The 18854-nt window shown below is 38.1% G+C and overlaps 1 protein-coding gene across 3 annotated transcripts in view; it reads right to left on the bottom strand.

Moving 5' to 3' along the window:
• Positions 1-18854, bottom strand: part of lili (LMBR1-like protein) — a 303462-nt gene that overhangs the window by 57516 nt on the left and 227092 nt on the right. For all 3 annotated transcript variants that reach the window (XR_010858636.2, XM_067137919.2, XM_067137920.2), the window contains exon 10: positions 3847-4003. Coding sequence is in view for 2 of the 3 variants with exons in the window: in XM_067137919.2 (XP_066994020.1) it covers positions 3847-4003 (157 nt within the window). In the remaining variant the exon portion in view is untranslated. The remainder of the gene's footprint in view (positions 1-3846; positions 4004-18854) is intronic.

Raw genomic sequence — 18854 nt, 5'->3', positions numbered from 1 at the left:
ATCCATCATCACATTTATGTGAAGAGATAAATACGAAAAATCATTTTATCATATCTTGTCAAATATAAATGCAAACGCGTTCACAACAGATTGTCAATGTTGATTGATTTTAGTATCTTGTGTCTTGTGACAACTAGATGAAAATCTAGCAGTACATTTGTAAATACATATTTTTCCCTCTCCCCCACTGTGATCCTATTAATGAATTTACCATGCAAGTTGGTCGTGCGGTTAGGATCGCCTTGCTATGAACTTGCATTCGGGAGATAGGGGGGTTCGAACCCCACTGTCGGCAACCGTGAAAATAGTTTTCCGTGGTTTCCCATTTTCACACCAGGTTAATGCTGGGGGGGCTGTACCTTAATTAAGGCCTCGGTCACTTCCTTCCCATTCCTAGCCCTTTCCTATTCCATCGTTGCCATAAGACCTATCTGTGTCGGTGCGACGTAAAAAATATAAAAAATAATCATGAATTAAATTCTTTGCTTAGTTCATATGAACGCCGAACATCGGTAACATGGAAATATTGTTCAGTCTTGTAAACTGGCGAAGGTGGTTATTTTTATTGCGATTGTCTTAAGCTGAATAACCGCGTTGCCATCAGCACAAGGGAAATTTTGAAGATGACTAACAAAATGAGAAAAATCGCAAATGCTTGAAGAAAAAGAAAAAAAGAGCCTCTTTATACTGGATGCCCCAGTATCACTGAGTCTAAAGAAAACATGTTATTTCTGAAAACCGACGAGACCCTGCATGGCAATGTGCGCTCACGTCCACTTCGCAATTTCGTAAGCTTCGCGCTGTTCTGTTCTGCTCTTCCCCGCTCTGCGGCCAACTGCTTCTCAATGTGCGCCCGGCCTAACAGCACGAAAGTACAGTACAACAATGTATTCATCCAGTTATATTTTTATTTCCAAAGCGACGACCCATATTTTTCTTGGACTTAAAAGTTTCCTTAAAGTCCAAATTGATGTTTAACGTCAATCCCCGAGAAAGTGTTGAGGGAAATTTTCGATGTATTAATTACTCACTAATTACTCACAATACAGGCCAATACATTCAACTGGTGAAAATATTCTTGAATTGGTTACTTTTAAACACCTGCACTGCCACTGTAACCGTGTTATGTGTATTTTATATTGACCGGAAAAATCTTAACCTAAAAGCAGCCTTTAACGTGATTATTGGGCGCGAATTTCAGTGTTCCGACTGTTCGTTCACGTTCCCTGCAGCTTTATGCTGGACCATGGCCATAACTACACACAGGCACACACCACACAGGCACACACCACACAGCACGTTCCGTACAGGCACACTCCCAGTTCCCACTGGCGCGGAGCATGTAATGTTGCCTCCCGAAGTTCTCTCTACACTGCGCAGTTACAGTCCCGCGTCCCGCGCGCCCGTTGCACAGTTCAGCTAGTAGGCGAAGGGCAGTGCATAGTGGCGCTTCTGATGGGACAGCGAGTCACTGTCTCCGGCTCGCTTGAGAATGTTTCGGAACAATTGACACTCGGTGTTCTGGAACAGCGGAACATAACTGTGCACCGGCACCTTGTGCCGAAACAGGGACATAGTGCCCAACCCTAACCCTTATCCCTTTCTTCTATGGGATCGAGTACGAAGTGAGACGAATCTTCGTAGTGAGTTTTGAACTGACACTAAAGATACGATGAAGACCCAGTGCAGTGGATTTGGTCAAAACTAGCGAAAAGAAAACTGCCAGGAACTGGACTTGGGCCTCTTATACATAAAAGAAACATATAAGAGATGCAAAGAAAATAAAACATAACAGTGACAAGTGTAAGAACTTAAATTTATTATGAAAAGAAAATCAAAAGAAAATAGTATAAGTAAAACAGGGTGCCGAAAATCAACTGGGTAATATTAATAATATGTGGCCCATGATTAAAATACACCAGACACAATGATAATAATACCTTCGCAAACGCTTACCTTCGTAAAGGACATGAAGAAAAGTTTAGCATAAAGATATGGCATCTATATCAATTAGCTGAAGCATATGAGTTTGAACGGTACAAAACATTTCTTTATAGCACATTAGGTCAAGAAAATCATAACATTAGAGAGTAATAGCCTCACATCATAACGTACTCTCAATCGATTCCACCGTCAAGGCATCAAGACTCTTAACAATAATCCTCACATCCCCCGAGAATACAATAACATTAAGTAAAAAGAGCATAAATAGAGAAGAGGGGAGGGAGCACCGAGCTCTTAAAATTCAACCAGAGAGAAAAAGCAAAAGGGGCGGTTACCATAGTTTCACGCAACACAACAAGAAAATATGGAAAGGCAACCCTCAAGGAATAAAACATATAAACTAGAAAATAAGTAAAGAAAGCCAATGACGGCGATGTGAAACAAGCAATAAACAGGTCAATTAAGCACAAAAGGTATCACGAATCAAACATCAGAACCACCCACGCACACACAGAGACCAAGAGGTTAGGTTGTCGCAAATAAAGGGACGTACAAGAGCGTCGACGATACAGCACATAATAAATAAACAACCGCTCACGAGCTCAGACAATATGAATCAGAAAGTGGTCCATCAAAAGAGACGGAGTGTCTTCAACACCAAAACACACAGAAGCAGGCAAATCGCGTAGTTAGCTTGAATTCATACCAGATTTGTGAAATGGACATGAATTATACAGATCACGCAATAAAATAATACGACATGAGCTCAAGCAGAATGTTAATGAAGCGACATGGGTAAAAGGTCTCGGTCGCACACAGCAAACAATCTCATACACACACATGAATCAGTGTTACCTTCTATTCTCAAAATAAACATAGTGGATCAGTAAAAGAAAATCAAGGTTAGCACACGAATAAAACAGAAAAACACGTAATGAGGGAAGCCTTTCTAACCTAACTAAAAGAAGATTAAAGAAAATTAAATACCTTGACTACATAAGCAAACAGCATACACAAAAGGCTGAGATGTTTACAAGGACATCTTGAATTTCTTAAAATATCTTCTATAAGCCATAAAGGTGACTTGAAAATCGAATCCTTCCATCTTTTCAAGTCGAAAGTCGAAAAGATCTCAAAAAAATCCATCAGAAAGATAATCCCACAAGACGGGGCAAAAAGAAATGCTTTGACCTATCCTATCGTATAAGACGCCATCCGTCGGAATAGAGAAGGATTACATAGTGGTAACGACACATGATGGGAAAGAGTAATAGTTGATAGGTACTAGAGTTCGCTAGGAACGTGAAGATATCAGAAAAAGTAAACGTACAATAAAATGATATGGTGCGGTAGAATTTTTACGGCCGTATGCCCTTCCTGACGTCAACCTCACCAGAGGAATCAATGAGATGTAACGAATGACGTGATATGAGTAACTAAAACAGACATTTATATGCACCGTAGGCCTAGAAGTCGTGTTCACCATTTTTTGTCTTTTTACGTTTAGAAATACTGCCTTTCGACGAAAATAGCCACTATAACTTAAATACATTCTAAGTTTGTTAAATAATAGTATAGAATGTTTATACATATAATTTATATCTCTTTATAACCTAGAAGTCATGTGTTCGCTGCACAAAATTTTGAGGTTATCGCATATTGGACCTCCCTTTATTATTTTTGGCTGTAAAAGTGGGGGGGGGGAGGGGTCTAATGCGCAAGTAAATACGTAGTTTAGCAAATAAAATTGTTGTTGGAACAGAAATACAGTTCATTTATTAACAATCCTTCCATGTGAGTCTTCCACTCCTACAATATCCTGAAAGCAAGCTTACTCCTCACTCAGTAGAGAATATCTCGTGCAGCATAAACTCATGATACCTAAATGCGCGCTTTACTTACCGGGCCCAAAGATCTCTCCTCACCGTTGCAGTGAATTTATTAATCAAGCAGAGTGTGGTACTCCCTACGAAAACCACATTGTATAACAACACAATCTTGAAGTTGCCCAACCAGCGAATCTTGCCAAAGTCACCCAGGAGATCAAAGTTTGTGATACCTACAGAAAACACAACATACATTGTCAAATCTAATGAAGATGAGCACAGATGAGCAGCTATTACCAATTTCTTATATTAAAACACACTAAGGTGCAAATTACAGAAGGATCACGTACAGCCTTCAAACCAGTTTTCATTTTACTGTACAGTTTTGCATCACTGAACAGTTCATAACAAAGTGAATCATATAATGGTATGTTTAGATGGGTAACAGAAATTGCTCACTTTAGCCATGTGTACTAAATTGCCTCAATATTTTCCGGCAATGCATTTCCCAGGAATACTGTCGAAGCAAGATTGTTGAAATTTGCTCGGAAATGTGGAGTGTGTTTCTGTGGTGGTTAGTAGTGAGGTATGTTGTATGTAAGAGACGATGTATATTAAGATGATCACTAACACCCAGTCTTCAGGCTACAGAAATTCACCAAACAAGGTTAAAATCCGCAGCCAGGTCAGGAATCAAACCCAGGGACCTATGAATCAAAGGCTACCACGCTGTCAATTCAGGCAAGGAGCTGGACAATTTTAAATAATTTGGCCTTCAAACCAGTTTTCATTTTATTGTACTTTTAATAGACATGTTTTTATGATTAACATTAAAAACATCTTGCTAAAGACTGACCAACTTCTGTTACAAGCCTAAATGCAGCTTTACATGATTCACTGTGTTTTGAACTGTTCAGTGATGCAGATGTTCAAGGAGATTTCTTTCACAGATGGAATTCTCCTAACTGCTTAGCAGTGATAGACTGTAAGCATATTGTTATCCAGAATCCACCTCACAGCAGAAATACAAACTTTAACAATTAAAAGGTATTAGTGTTGTTCTTTTTGCTATGGATGCTCAAAACAGAAATGTATATATCCACTGGGCTGAGTAGCTCAAGCCTTCTGAACCTAAAAAAGGCAGGCAGGCCTGGCTTAGTCTGGTGGTATTTGAAGGTGCTCAGATACATCAACCTTGTATCAGTAGATTTACCAGCACATAAAAGAAATTCTGTGGGAAATATTCTGGAACCTTGGCATCTCCAAAAACCATACATATGCCATCAGTGGGATGTAAATCCAACACACAGTATTATTATTTTATATATCCGTATCAGATGCCAAGGTTCGATCCCTGATGGTGGTAATTTTAGTCATACGTCCTTTTGGTAAGGCCTTGTTAAACAAGAAGCTTAGCATCCCTGACCCAGAACTCCTTACCAGGAAGATATGACCCTCCATCTTTTACTCTTGTGCGTTTTTCCCGCTCGTAGAAAACATTCTAAAGTCCACCCGATTTAGAAAAAGAACCCCTAAAAGTGTTTTAAATTATAGATTATCCACAGCACAAATATTACAGATAATGTATTTGGCTTGTTAGCGAGTGTATTCTGCACAATCTGATCTCCAATGGAAATAAAACCAGAAAAAGTTAATTGTTGTGATGGCATGTGCTTGCGGAGGAATATGGAGCTTCAGCACTTCCTTTACCACCTGGGAGTTATTATGTTGGAAATACGGACACTGCGGAGGTAACTCCGGGATCATGGAGAAATTATCATGAAACTCAACCTTCAAAGGATGGCAAGGAGAACCAAACTAAGTGCACAGCAATAAAGGGACAAATTTAAGGACTATTTCCCAAAACAAATGGGGAGAGTAATGAGGCAACATAAATACTTGTGAGATGAAATTCCAAAATATAGTTTAATAATAAATCTGTAAATAAAGTCATCATTATCATCATCCCCTTGACATGTCCAAACCACCTTAATCTCTTCTGTTCCAGTTTGTCATTTACTTTTTGCACATTTAGCTCTCTTCGTATGTCTTTATTTCTCACTCTATTCCTCCTTGTCTTCTGTACCATACTCCTTATGAATTTCATTTCAGCTGCCTGTACTCTTTCTCTCTGAGTCATTGTCCAGGTTTTGGGTGCATGTCATGATAGATAAGTAATATCTCTTGTACATTACTTCTTTAGCCTTCATTACTTCTTTATTCCTTATTAATCTCAGCATCTGGTAATAAAAACATTTTCTCCAATTGTATTCTTCTACTAATCTCCATATTCAGTCTTCCATTTTTTTTCAGTTCACTTCCCAAGTATTTTAAGTGTCCTATTTCCAGTTCCTTACCTCCAATTTTGATAGCTCCATTTCCTGTTTTACTTCCTCTACTCAACATCATTGTTTTGCTCTTCTTCATGTTGATCCTCAATCTCCATTGTTCAGTACATTCAGCTGTTGTTGTACCACCTCCTCATCTTCTCTCCAGATCACACCATCATCTGCAAACATCATTACATTCTTTCCCCTCTATAATCTTCCCTTGCTGCCTTTACAATGGCATCCATCGCCATCATGAACAGAAAACATGACAACACAATTCCAAACCATTCTGTTCTAACCACTGTTGTCTTCACACAACTGCAACAGTTATCATTTATACGGTATTGCTTTTATCATTGTTATCACTCCTACATGTCAAGTTTTCCCAAACTTTTGTTCTGGGGATGCTGCCATATGAATTTTCTAGGTCTATAATAAAAGTCACTACTATATCCTTCCCATATTCCCAGAGCTTTTCCATGATCTGTCTCTGATTGAAAATGGGTTCCACTTCTGAATCCAAATTGTTCCTCTTGTAACTGATTTTCCATCTTTTCTCGAATTATGCTTTCCATTATCTTGACAACATGGGAGATGATGGTGATTGCTAGTTAGTTGCTTTACGTCGATAAGTCTTATGGCGTCGATGGGACAGGAAAGGACTGGGAGTGGGAAGGAAGCAGCCGTGGCCTTAATTAAGGTACAGCCCCAGCATTTGCCTGGTGTGAAAATGGGAAACCACGGAAAACCATCTGCAGGGCTGCCGACAGTGGGGTTCGAACCTACTATCTCCCGAATACTGGATACTGGCCGGACTTAAACGACTGCAGCTATTGAGCTCAGTATGATGGTGATTCCTCAGTAGTTACTACAATATTGGGTATTATAACCTATCTTTTCCCAAAAAAAAAAAAAAACACTCTCTCTCTCTCTCTATATATATATATATATACACACACGCACACTTGAATATTGTAACAGTCCACTGGAGTCCCTCTAGCCCTGCAGCCTTGCTCATTTCTATGCCCACTTCATCTATTCCCACAGCTTTTTCCATCTTCATCTTTTTAACTGCCCGTTGCACCTCTCTCATTGTAATATCTCATTCCTTCCCTGTTTCTTCTTCTATTCCTGCTGCCTGGATACCTTCGCCATGTCTGGTTTCTCACGTTCAGCAGGTCACTGAAATATCCGTACCGAGCGAGTTAGCTTGCACTTGAGAGATAGTGGGTTCAAATCCCACCATCGGTAGCACTGAATATGATCCTTCTAGTTTTTCCATTTTCACACCTTAATTAAGGCCACGGCCACTTCCTTCCCGAACCTAGCCCTTTTCTATCCTTGCCACCGAAAACATTCAATGTGTTAGTGCGACATTAAATCACTAGCAAAACAACTTAATATAATAATAATAATAATAATAATAATAATAATAATAATAATAATAATATGTGTGTGGTTAAGTGTAAGAAAGGGCCAAGAGCCCTAACTTCGCCACAGAAAATAAAGGCTTTATCTATATATCTATCTATCTATCTATCTATCTATCTATCTGTTCATTATCTCTTCTGGTTTTATCCGTATTACTACTCCTTTATCCTTCACAAATCCTGTGTTCACCATTTCATTCCTACAATTCCTTATAATTCCAAATTATAATAATTTCTTCCCATAGCACAAATCTTTCTTACTTCCTGGATGAATATTTCTAACTTTTCTTCAGCTACTACTTTTTTGCAATTTTTTTTTTTTTTTTTAAATAACAATGAGGATGGTATTACTGGTTCAGGTTTTTAATTTTATTCTCAAGTTTTATTCTCACTTAAGTTTACTTTTCATATATTTACATGTGAATTTTTAAAAATATGTACTGCTTTGCATTGTATGGTATTTGAACAATTGGCATTCAGTTACTGAAAAATGCTGCTTTATCCTCTCAACATGAAATCTAGAGTGAACTCGTGAATGTCGTTAACTGATTGGTACTGAATTTAAAAGCTTGAATATACTTGTTTCTTGTTGTTTCTTATTACACGCATGTTCATAAAAAAAAAACAGAACAACATGAAAGACTAGAGATAGGAAGTTCATATACACAGGACGTGATTATTAGTATGTTCTGCAGAAACGATTAGCATTTCAGTCACCTAGGTTCAGCATGTGTCCTGATGTCTAGTAAGCACTGGGTCCTCCATGGGCACTGTTAACTTGTTCCATGCTTGATGGGATCGATTTAGTTAACGTAAGATTTTTCATTTTTTATCTGCACTGAACTAAGAATTACAATAAATAAACTTTTTATGTCCACCTATTCAATACAATAATAATGTTGTTATATAGATGTAATTACAACATACTAATTATATACAGTACTAGTTTCAAAGCATTTTTTTGCATCATCTTCAGCTGTACAAAGAAACGGAAAATAGGCAAATTATATATAAAACTCATGATATACCTTAAATTGTGCGTAATATAAAACCCAATGAAATCTACAATAAAAACAATGACACATAATAAAAACTTATTGCGCAAGTAGAAGACTTGCGAGTCAAACATATACTGAACAGTTCTCAAGTTGAATGATGTCCCTGTGGACATACAGTAGTAAGTTCATTGTTTGATGTGCGGTTTACATTAATAAAACATTTTGTGTCCATTCAACTACGGTTCATAAACTGCAGAGTCATCTTAAAAATCGTAAATATTGCTGGATAAAATTCAGGTATGACAGAATTCTTTTATGTCTAAGGCCTATGAGGTGGAAACATATGAATAGCTCCTTAAGGTGTATATAAGATCTATGTTTCTCAGTTCAAATGTGGAACCTGTGCAAAATAAATAAAAAACCACTGTTAACGATTCGAAGCGGAAAGTGTTGAGGCTCTACTCAATAATATAAATGTATGCAAGACTCACCTCATACGGCCGTAGACCAATCGTATTGCAAGTAACATGCAGTAAACAAGGAACAGCTTGAGTCAGGTATGCATATCTGGACAGAACAAGGCAGGGACAATACGGGTAGGCCGAAGCAGGGCGTGTGGACGGGATCTGGTGGGCGTGGACTACGAAATGAATGTTGGAAAAACTTGTTGTGTATAACACGTAAAATTAAATTCTTGTTTGGAATTTGAACATTTTTGAAAAATGCTATAAGGAAATCAAAGAGAACTTTCAGTGTCTCGGATATATCATTTAGGTTGAGATTTGCATTGAAATACTGGTCTAGATGGATATAACATAATTCAGTAGCATCCAGCAATGGTCCTTTACTTAGTCTCTAGTATTTGAATATCTTGCTCCAAGCTTGTGAAATTGTGTTTTAATTCATGGACATGTTGGCCTACGGCAGAGAATCTATTGTATCTCACGGCATTAACATGTTCAGCATATCTTATCTTGAAGTTGCGCCCAGTTTGCCCCAGATAGGCGCTGCCACAATCATTGCACTGAAATCTATATACTACTGATCTGAGGTAAGGGTTGGATTTATTTATAGTGGCTGCATTATGTAAGACCTCAGTACTCCTGTTATCAGTACGAAAAGATATCTTTACATTATTCTTTTTATAAATATATTAGTGTCTTTATAAATGTTGTCATTAACTGTGAAGGTTGAACATGAATTGTGGCTGGGTTTATCTCTGCTAAGCGTGGTTTGCGGACGATGTCTAATCTTACTGATTATGCGTTTGATGAAAGAACCTTTATAGCCGTTAGCATAAGCTATAAAGCGGATGGTATTCAACTCCTTGTTTAAGTCAGCTTTAGACATTGGGATTCTAAAAGCACGATCTACTAGACTAATGTATGTAGCTCTTTTTTGGGCTTGTGGGTGTGCCGAATCATCTCTTATGGTAACACTGACTCTGCAGTTTATGTACCGTAGTTGAATACACACAAAATGTTTTATTAATGTAAACTGCACATCAAACTTAATGAAGTTTTTATTATGTGGCATTGTTTTTATTGTAGATTTCATTGAGTTTTATATTATGCACAATTTAAGGTATGTCGTGAGTTTTATATATAATTTGCCTATTTTCCATTTCTTTGTACAGCTGAAGATGACGCAAAAAAATGCGTCGAAACTAGTATTGTATATAATTAGTATGTAGTAATTGCATCTATATAACAACATTATTATTGTACTGAATAGGGGGACATAAAAAGTTTATTTATTGTGATGGCATCAACATGTATAAGGCACGAATGGAGTCCTGGAGTATAGCCATCCATGCTGCATTCACCTGGTTCCACAGTTCATCTTTGGTGGTTGGCATTGAGTCACAGCGCCGCACCCGTCGTTCACCATATCCTACACATTTTCGACTGGCGACAAGTCCGGTGATCGGGCAGGCCAGGGCAACAGTCTGACATCCTGTGACAAGAAGAAGGTGCGTTTTCGTGCAGCAACATGTGGTCGCACATTGTCCTGCTGAAATATGGTGTCTGGGGCGTCATGCAGAAAGGGTAGGGTTACAGGTCGCAGGACGTCATTCACATAGGTCAAATTGGTCACAGTGCCCTGGACACGCACCAACTGTGATTTGTGGTTGTACCCAATAGCACCCCACACCATAAGGCCTTGAGTTGGTGCTGTATGTCTTGCGCGAATGCAGTCAATGTGATACCTCTCTCCCTGTCTGCAGCGACCCATAATGCAGCCATCATTTTCAAATAAACAGAACCTGGATTCATCCAAAAACACTATCTGCTGCCATTCCTGTCCCCAGTAACATCGTTCCATACACCATTGCAGTCTAGCATGTTTATGCACATTAGTCAAAGGTAGGTGGAGAAGTGGACGACCTGCCAGTAACCCGGACCATAATCAACCGCGACGGACTGTCATTCCTGATAGTGTACGATGAGTTACACTGTTCCACTGTTGCGCCAGAGCCGAGGAGGACACAGATCTGTCCTGCAATGTCAATTGGATGAGTTCCGATCTTCTCGGAGAGTGGTCTGGGTGGTGCAACCAGACCCATCTCATCATGCTTTATGGCCTTCTGTGAATCATTCTGTACACACCCGCTGCACTGCCAACACACTTCGTCCCACAAGAGCAGAAATTTCCCGGATGGATGAATCACGTTCTCTCATGCCAATAATGCACCCTCTTTCAAACTCATTCATTCGATGGTACGGTTCTCGCATACATATGCGAGGCATCCTGCATGTCAGCTGAAGTCACGCTGATCCATAACCTTCGGTTTATAGCGACAACGAGAGGCGCACACATATTTTACCGGTCAGTGGTGGTACTATTATTTATAAATTTCATTTCCGTATTGACAGATTCAAAGTATAGATAAGAAATGTGTTTTTCCACCATTCAATACACAATTTATTTTAATAGATTAAGCTAGTACCGGTTTTGGCTCTTTAACGGCCATCATCAGCTAGTACATGTTTTGTTTTAGCCATTAGACAATTCACAAGTTGTTATTGTATTAGGCATCCGGATGTCTAATGGGGGATGGAAATGTATACAATAGCATATAATTAAAATATCAGTAGTCAGGGTAAAAAGTTACAAATAGAACATGAGTATGTAAAACATATTAAAAACACACAGGCCACAATATATAACATTTAAAAAGTTTCAACACATTAAAATGGTACGTATAGGTAGACACTTGTTAAAATTTTCAATTCATGCTATATAGATTCCATTCTTCTGTCCTCTGTGCAGTTCCTTTGCTTCTAAGTTATGTTGATTTCAGTTGCGTAAGGTAATCTTCGAGAACATTTTGAAACTGGTGTACGTCTTATTGATATGGGCCTTTGTCATGAAGAAATTTTGTTATGTTATATATCCCAACTTGTGATATACTATGGCAAGTTTCAATATAGCAAACAGCAGGTCTCGAGCTTGTATTTAGAAGTAGTCGGTGGCAACACCTCTCTCGTCTATGTTTGTTCTTGTAGTCTGTAAAGATTGGTGATATAAGTATGCCGGTAGTGTGTGTATGAAGGAATGCCTAGTGTGTGTATGGAAAGAGTACTTACTATAGTTGTTGTGGAAGTCTTGTGCCGATGTGTTTGAAGGCTTGTTGTGTTCTACTGCGAGTGCGTCTGGGGCTCATATTAGCTGTGGAGGGGAATGTAGGTGGAAGGGAAGAAGGAGTGGCCGTTGCCAACCAGGAAAAACGTAAGGCATTTAAATATCACAACTTGAAAATTAAACTAATGAACACAACCAAAAGCATTGCCTTTTTGAAAGAATGCCTTTCAAACAACTTAACACCGAAATTTCTCCAGAAATACAATAATAAACACAGACGAACTGCTCAGACACGCAAAACACAAAACAGGACTAATGAAATTTAGTTAAAAGAAGAAATAAAATTCCTATATCGTAAGAAACAACACCTTAATAATGAACTTTACTCAACACACCTGAAAGCATCCCATGAACTCCCACACAGCTTTCGGAATTACTTTCAACGAATTTCCAGAGAAAAAATAGAAGACTTAGCCATAAAGAAACAAAACACACTAAACAAAAAACTGGAAACACTGAAACAACAACAAAGTAAACCAAAACCACTAACCATAATCCAAAACAAAGATCCCTCTCTTCCTAACAAGGATTCCCAACATAAATTCCATCCGCCTATAAAAAATCTTACGCAAACCGTATCTGACGACGTAGAAACGGATATATTGAACAGGGGACCCAAACACAACTGGGGTAATGCATCATCCTACCAGAATATTATAACTACCATTACCGAAACAGAACTTGCTTTACAAAAGATCCCATATGACATACGAGACGAAGTGAGACACAAAATCAGTAGAAAGATCCCGCAATACATCAATAGCATCCACAATAATAACCCAAACATGAATACCACCAATAGATCAAACTTAAACAAACTTAAAAATAAAATAAAACAGAACAATCTACTAGTAACGAAGGCCGACAAAGGCAACACTACGGTCATTATGGATAAAAATGAATACATAACAAAGACTAAAAAATGTTTCCAAGACAATACTTTTTCTATTAAACGCCGAGATCCAACCAACAACATACAAAGGAATTTAAAAATTTTACTTAAAAACACACACTTTCTTCTCACCGAAACTGAATCTGCTAAACTCATAACAATGAACCCCCAATTACCGACTGCGAAAGCCTACCCAAAAATACATAAAGAAGACGTACCTATGAGACCAATTATAAACTATAGAGCCAGTCCAACCTACAAATTATTGCAATTCATCAAAAAATTTTTAAAAAAGCACTATACATTTTTAGCAAACAAAACAATACTAAACTCAATAGATTTCTGCAACAGAACCAAAGAGCTAAAGATCGAACAACACCATACCCTTGCTTCATTTGACATAATAAATATGTACCCTAACATTCCTGTTAAACAAACAATCAAAATAATAGAATCTAACCTAAAAAACAATAGCAACTTGAGCACCTTAGAAATAAACGAATTCATAAACTTACTTGAATTCGCCATAAACAATAACTATTTCAGATTTCACAATACCATTTATCAGCAACAAGGCCTACCTATGGGGTCTCCTGCCTCCGGAATATTAGCAGAAATATATATAGATAACTTAGAACACACGTCAATCAAAGAAATAGATAATATACATTTTTGGTGCAGATTTGTTGGCGATGTCTTCGTAGATTTAGATAATAGATCCACTGACGCACAAACTATACTAGACAAGCTTAACACTCTAGATCCCCAAATTAAATTCACCAAAGAAACCGAAAATAACCGTACACTAAATTACCTAGACTTAACAATAACCAGACACGACAACCACTTATCTTACAAGATCTACAGGAAACCCACACACACCTCAAATACCATAAAAAATGACTCCATTCATCCCAATACACAAAAAAGAGCAGCCTATTATAGTATGATTTATAGAGCCTTTAACATCCCAATGACAACAGAAGACCAAAATAATGAATTGAAGTTAATCCACGACATAGCTAAACACAACGGATACAGCAAAGAAATGGTCAACAAAATCATTCACAAAATAAAATCACAACCTAGAACTAAATTAGCAAAAACAGCCAAACCCAAAAAAGACTATGCCCTATTTACCTTTAACAACACCCACATATATACTATAATATTTTCAAGAAGCACAACATAAAAACAGTATTCTAAACCACACACAATAGTACCAACATTATACATAACACTAAAACAGTCAATAATAACAATAAATACAACCAATCAGGTGTCTACCGTATCAAATGTAACAACTGTGACATAAGTTACATAGGACGTACAGGCAGAAACTTCACCATCCGCTACAATGAACATATAAATGCAGTAAAACATAACCATTTCTCATCAATAGGCCAACATGTAGAAGAATCCAAGCATAGTTTCACAAACATCAATAACGACATGACGATACTAAATATAAACTCCAAGGGCCCCCTGCTCAACATAACCAACGATTTCTACATTTCTTTAGACCAATACGCCAACCCCAATCATAACATTAATGATATTAATGAAAAAACCAGCATCATTTTTGACAAAGCCATTCCGACATTAAAGAATGATTACCCCAAAATAGTAAACACACGCTCTAACAAACCAACGAATCACAAGCCTGACCCCGCCCCTACTTCTCCAACGGCCACTCTTTCTTCCCCTCCACCTACATTCCCCTCCACAGCTAATATGAGCCCCAGACGCACTCGCAGTAGAACACAACAAGCCTTCAAACACATCGGCACAAGACTTCCACAACAACTATAGTAAGTACTCTTTCCATACACACACTAGGCATTCCTTCATACACACACTACCGGCATACTTATATCACCTATCTTTACAGACTACAAGAACAAACACAGACGAGAGAGGTGTTGCCACCGACTACTTCTAAATACAAGCTCGAGACCTGCTGTTTGCTATATTGAAACTTGCCATAGTATATCACAAGTTGGGATATATAACATAACAAAATTTCTTCATGACAAAGGCCCATATCAATAAGACGTACACCAGTTTCAAAATGTTCTCGAAGATTACCTTACGCAACTGAAATCAACATAACTTAGAAGCAAAGGAACTGCACAGAGGACAGAAGAATGGAATCTATATAGCATGAATTGAAAATTTTAACAAGTGTCTACCTATACGTACCATTTTAATGTGTTGAAACTTTTTAAATGTTATATATTGTGGCCTGTGTGTTTTTAATATGTTTTACATACTCATGTTCTATTTGTAACTTTTTACCTTGACTACTGATATTTTAATTATATGCTATTGTATACATTTCCATCCCCCATTAGACATCCGGATGCCTAATACAATAACAACTTGTGAATTGTCTAATGGCTAAAACAAAACATGTGCTAGCTGATGATGGCCGTTAAAGAGCCAAAACCGGTACTAGCTTAATCTATTAAAATAAATTGTGTACTGAATGGTGGAAAAACACATTTCTTATCTATACAGTGGTGGTACGCCGAGATATCGATGTGGACTTTGAACCTGAGGGCCGACATAGTTTAAATGCTAGTAATTTCTTTAGAACATACTAATGCACATGTCCTGTGAATATGAACTTTCTATCTCTAGTATTTTAAGGTTTTCCGGTTTTTATGAACATGCTTGTATCTCTGTCAGATGTTTATCAAATTATTCCTTCAGGCTCTTATTTTTACCAAAAGATGTTTCTAACTTAATCGTAGTAGGTCTGTGACTCAGCCAGCTTGTTTTTATGGCTTTTCCTTATTTATTTTTATCTTCAGTTGTGAGTGTGAGGTAGCATTGTGCATTGATCCTTGTTTCAGTGATTTACACAGCCACACAAATAAAAAAACATGTCTTTTTTGTACATTACTGAGTGTATTTTCTGTGTTATGTGGAAATGGAGTGACGAAGAATTCGACACTGAGTTATAGTGAGTCTGATAGTTCTGAAAAAATTTGTGAGGACAGTTCACGAGAAGAAAGTGATTGCTTAAGATCATCTCTCATCTCGCAAGCACAAAACAGATGCGAAACTGATACTTCTGGTACACTACCACTTGCCTCACCACATTTTTCTTTCAAGGCTAACCCTGAAGTAAATACCTAGCTAGGTAGTGTGTTATGTACTATATTAGTCAGTTCACTGATGATATTATACATATTTTGGTGACAGCCTATCAGATACACAAGACAAACTAATGCGCTGGAATGGAAGGACACAACAACTGACAAGATATATATTTTTAGTGCACTAACATTACTGCAAAGCATTGTAAAGAAACCTACATATCAAATGTTCTGTTCCAAGAAACTTATATTAGCTACATCAATTTCTTAACAACTTCTCCCTTTCTAGAGAGTTGTGAACTTATGTACGATTGTCAGTAAAGTGTAGGCCACTTTACTGACAATCGTACATATGTTGACAAAAATCATCCACAACCTAAACTAAATAAAATATGGCCTATTGCGAGTCACATATCTACTAAATACAGAATTGTGTGTGACCCAGAAGGGGATGCGACAATCGAGAAAAAGCTTACTGTTAGATAACGGGCGATTGGACTGGGTCAAATATCTGCCTCTCAAGAAAGCTTATTTGGTATGAAAACATTCATGCTATGTTAGTCAGCTACATGTAATGTTTGGTCCCTAATCATACACACAGGCAAGGGCTCTAAATTTGATGACAACTACAAACATCTACCAATGTCTTCACAAGTTACGACACTCATGAAATCCCTGCCAAATATGGAGTACTGTGTAATGGGGATAATTATTACCATTTTCCCCAAATAGCTGACATTCTGATTACCAATTGCAGAGATATGTTTGAAACTGTGTGTCTCAATAGAGCAGATATGCCTACAACTTTCCTGGAACAAGAAACTCAAGAAGGGGGAGATTGCAGCATTTCAGGGAGGTAAAATGGCTGCAACAAAAAGACAAAAGGGACATCTGTATCCTATCTACTATCCATAATGCGCAAATGGATCGACGTAGAGGAGAGGGAAAAGAGAAGAAGTTGTGAAATCACAATCTGTGTTCGCATATAACGAAATAATGGGGCGGGGGGGGGGGGGGGGTGTTGATAAAGTAGATCAACACAAATGTTACTAACCCACTGCCACAGAAGAGAGAGGGAAAAGTTCTATAAAGATCATTTTTTCATCTCTTTGAATGCTTTTGTCCTTTTCAAAAGCATGGAGGAAAGAAGAATGCTCTTGATGTTCATGTGGCTGTCAATGAGTGTCAATGAGTGTCAATGAGAAAATTACTCTACACCACAGAGAGGAATTTTCTCCTAAAGCAGCAGGTCATCAATCAGCAAAAGCAACTCCAATGCGACTTACGGTCATTTTCTTTCCGTGACTCCTTCAACTGATAAGAAGCAAAACCCAATGACGATATGCAGGATATGTACCAGTGTGGTGATGCTAGAGGGAAGAAGGTATGAAGAGAACCCAGATACATGTGTACAGCGTGTGATATAGCACTGTCCATTGATCCTTGTTTCAGGGCATTTCACACAGCCACAGACATATACACAATGTCTTTCTTATTCAATACTGAGTGTAAATGAGTGTCTACTGTTTAGTGCTGAAATGTTTTGTCTCTATTTCATATGAGAGTTAAAGATGGACCTATAAATAATATCACATGCATACTCAGAATTTTAAGATAGGAACTTTTCTGCAGCTTATATTTCATTGTTCAGTTCATAAAACTTATTTTCATCGTTACCACCGTTATTGTATTTCAATAAATACTCAATTTAACAACGAAAGAATCAGGAAAAAAGGATAACAATTTTGTATGTTTGAAACTGTGCGTCTCAATAGAGCAGATATGCCTACAACTTTCCAGAACAAGAAACTCAGGAAAGGGGAGATTGCAGTATTTCAGCAATGCTCACAGATGTACACCCCTAACCACACGGCCAACTCACCCGGTAACTGAATGCTTTAGTTTGGTGCAGTAACACAGTCAAGGTCTCATCATCAGTTTAGCAGCAGTGCATGTGGTCTTGATAGTGACAACAAAGACTAGCTACTTCTATTCATTCAGTGATGAAAGCTTGCTTTATAGTGTTGTTGACATATTTTAATTTGGCATTATCGAAGCAAATATACAGCATTACAATACTTGTAATCGCTTACTCCATGTTCAGGACGTTCACCTACCATACGCAAGGAAGTTACCTGAAGAACAAGATATGGCACTCCACAGACTTGACATTAAAAAAAAAAAAAAAGTCCCCCCCTCCGCCAAGACTGATGGAAGAAAACTACGTGAAATTATGAGAAATTGGTCTTTTCAGTCATGGTTCCAGCTACCACATAAAGAAAAAGGAGTAATATTATATTCAGACTGCCCAAAAGCAAACTCCTGGATGACTCATAAATCACTTCTGTCCTCTTCTGAATACATAAATGCAGTGAAGATGACATGCAACCTCACCGCAGTCAGGTCGGTTCCTGGTAGGTCATTCAACACAACCCGTTGTGGCCAAAATGGCTGCAACGAGACAGAAACCCTTGGATATGTGCTGGGATTCCGTCGGAGCACTGAACTAATGTGCAACCATCGCCACCACCATGTAAGAACGTTGATTGCTCAAGGCTTGAGACAGTGTGGATGGGAGGTGCACGAGGAGGTTCACTGCATCTCTACCGATGACTCTAACCAGAGGGTGGACACCGTAGCCATCAACAGAGAGGACATTAATGCAATGGTCTTAGATCCCACCAT

The sequence above is a fragment of the Anabrus simplex genome, chromosome 1 (assembly GCF_040414725.1).
Source record: "Anabrus simplex isolate iqAnaSimp1 chromosome 1, ASM4041472v1, whole genome shotgun sequence".
Taxonomy (NCBI): domain Eukaryota; kingdom Metazoa; phylum Arthropoda; class Insecta; order Orthoptera; family Tettigoniidae; genus Anabrus; species Anabrus simplex.
Note: the sequence above shows the minus strand (reverse complement) of the source record. Positions and strands in the feature narration are given on the sequence as shown.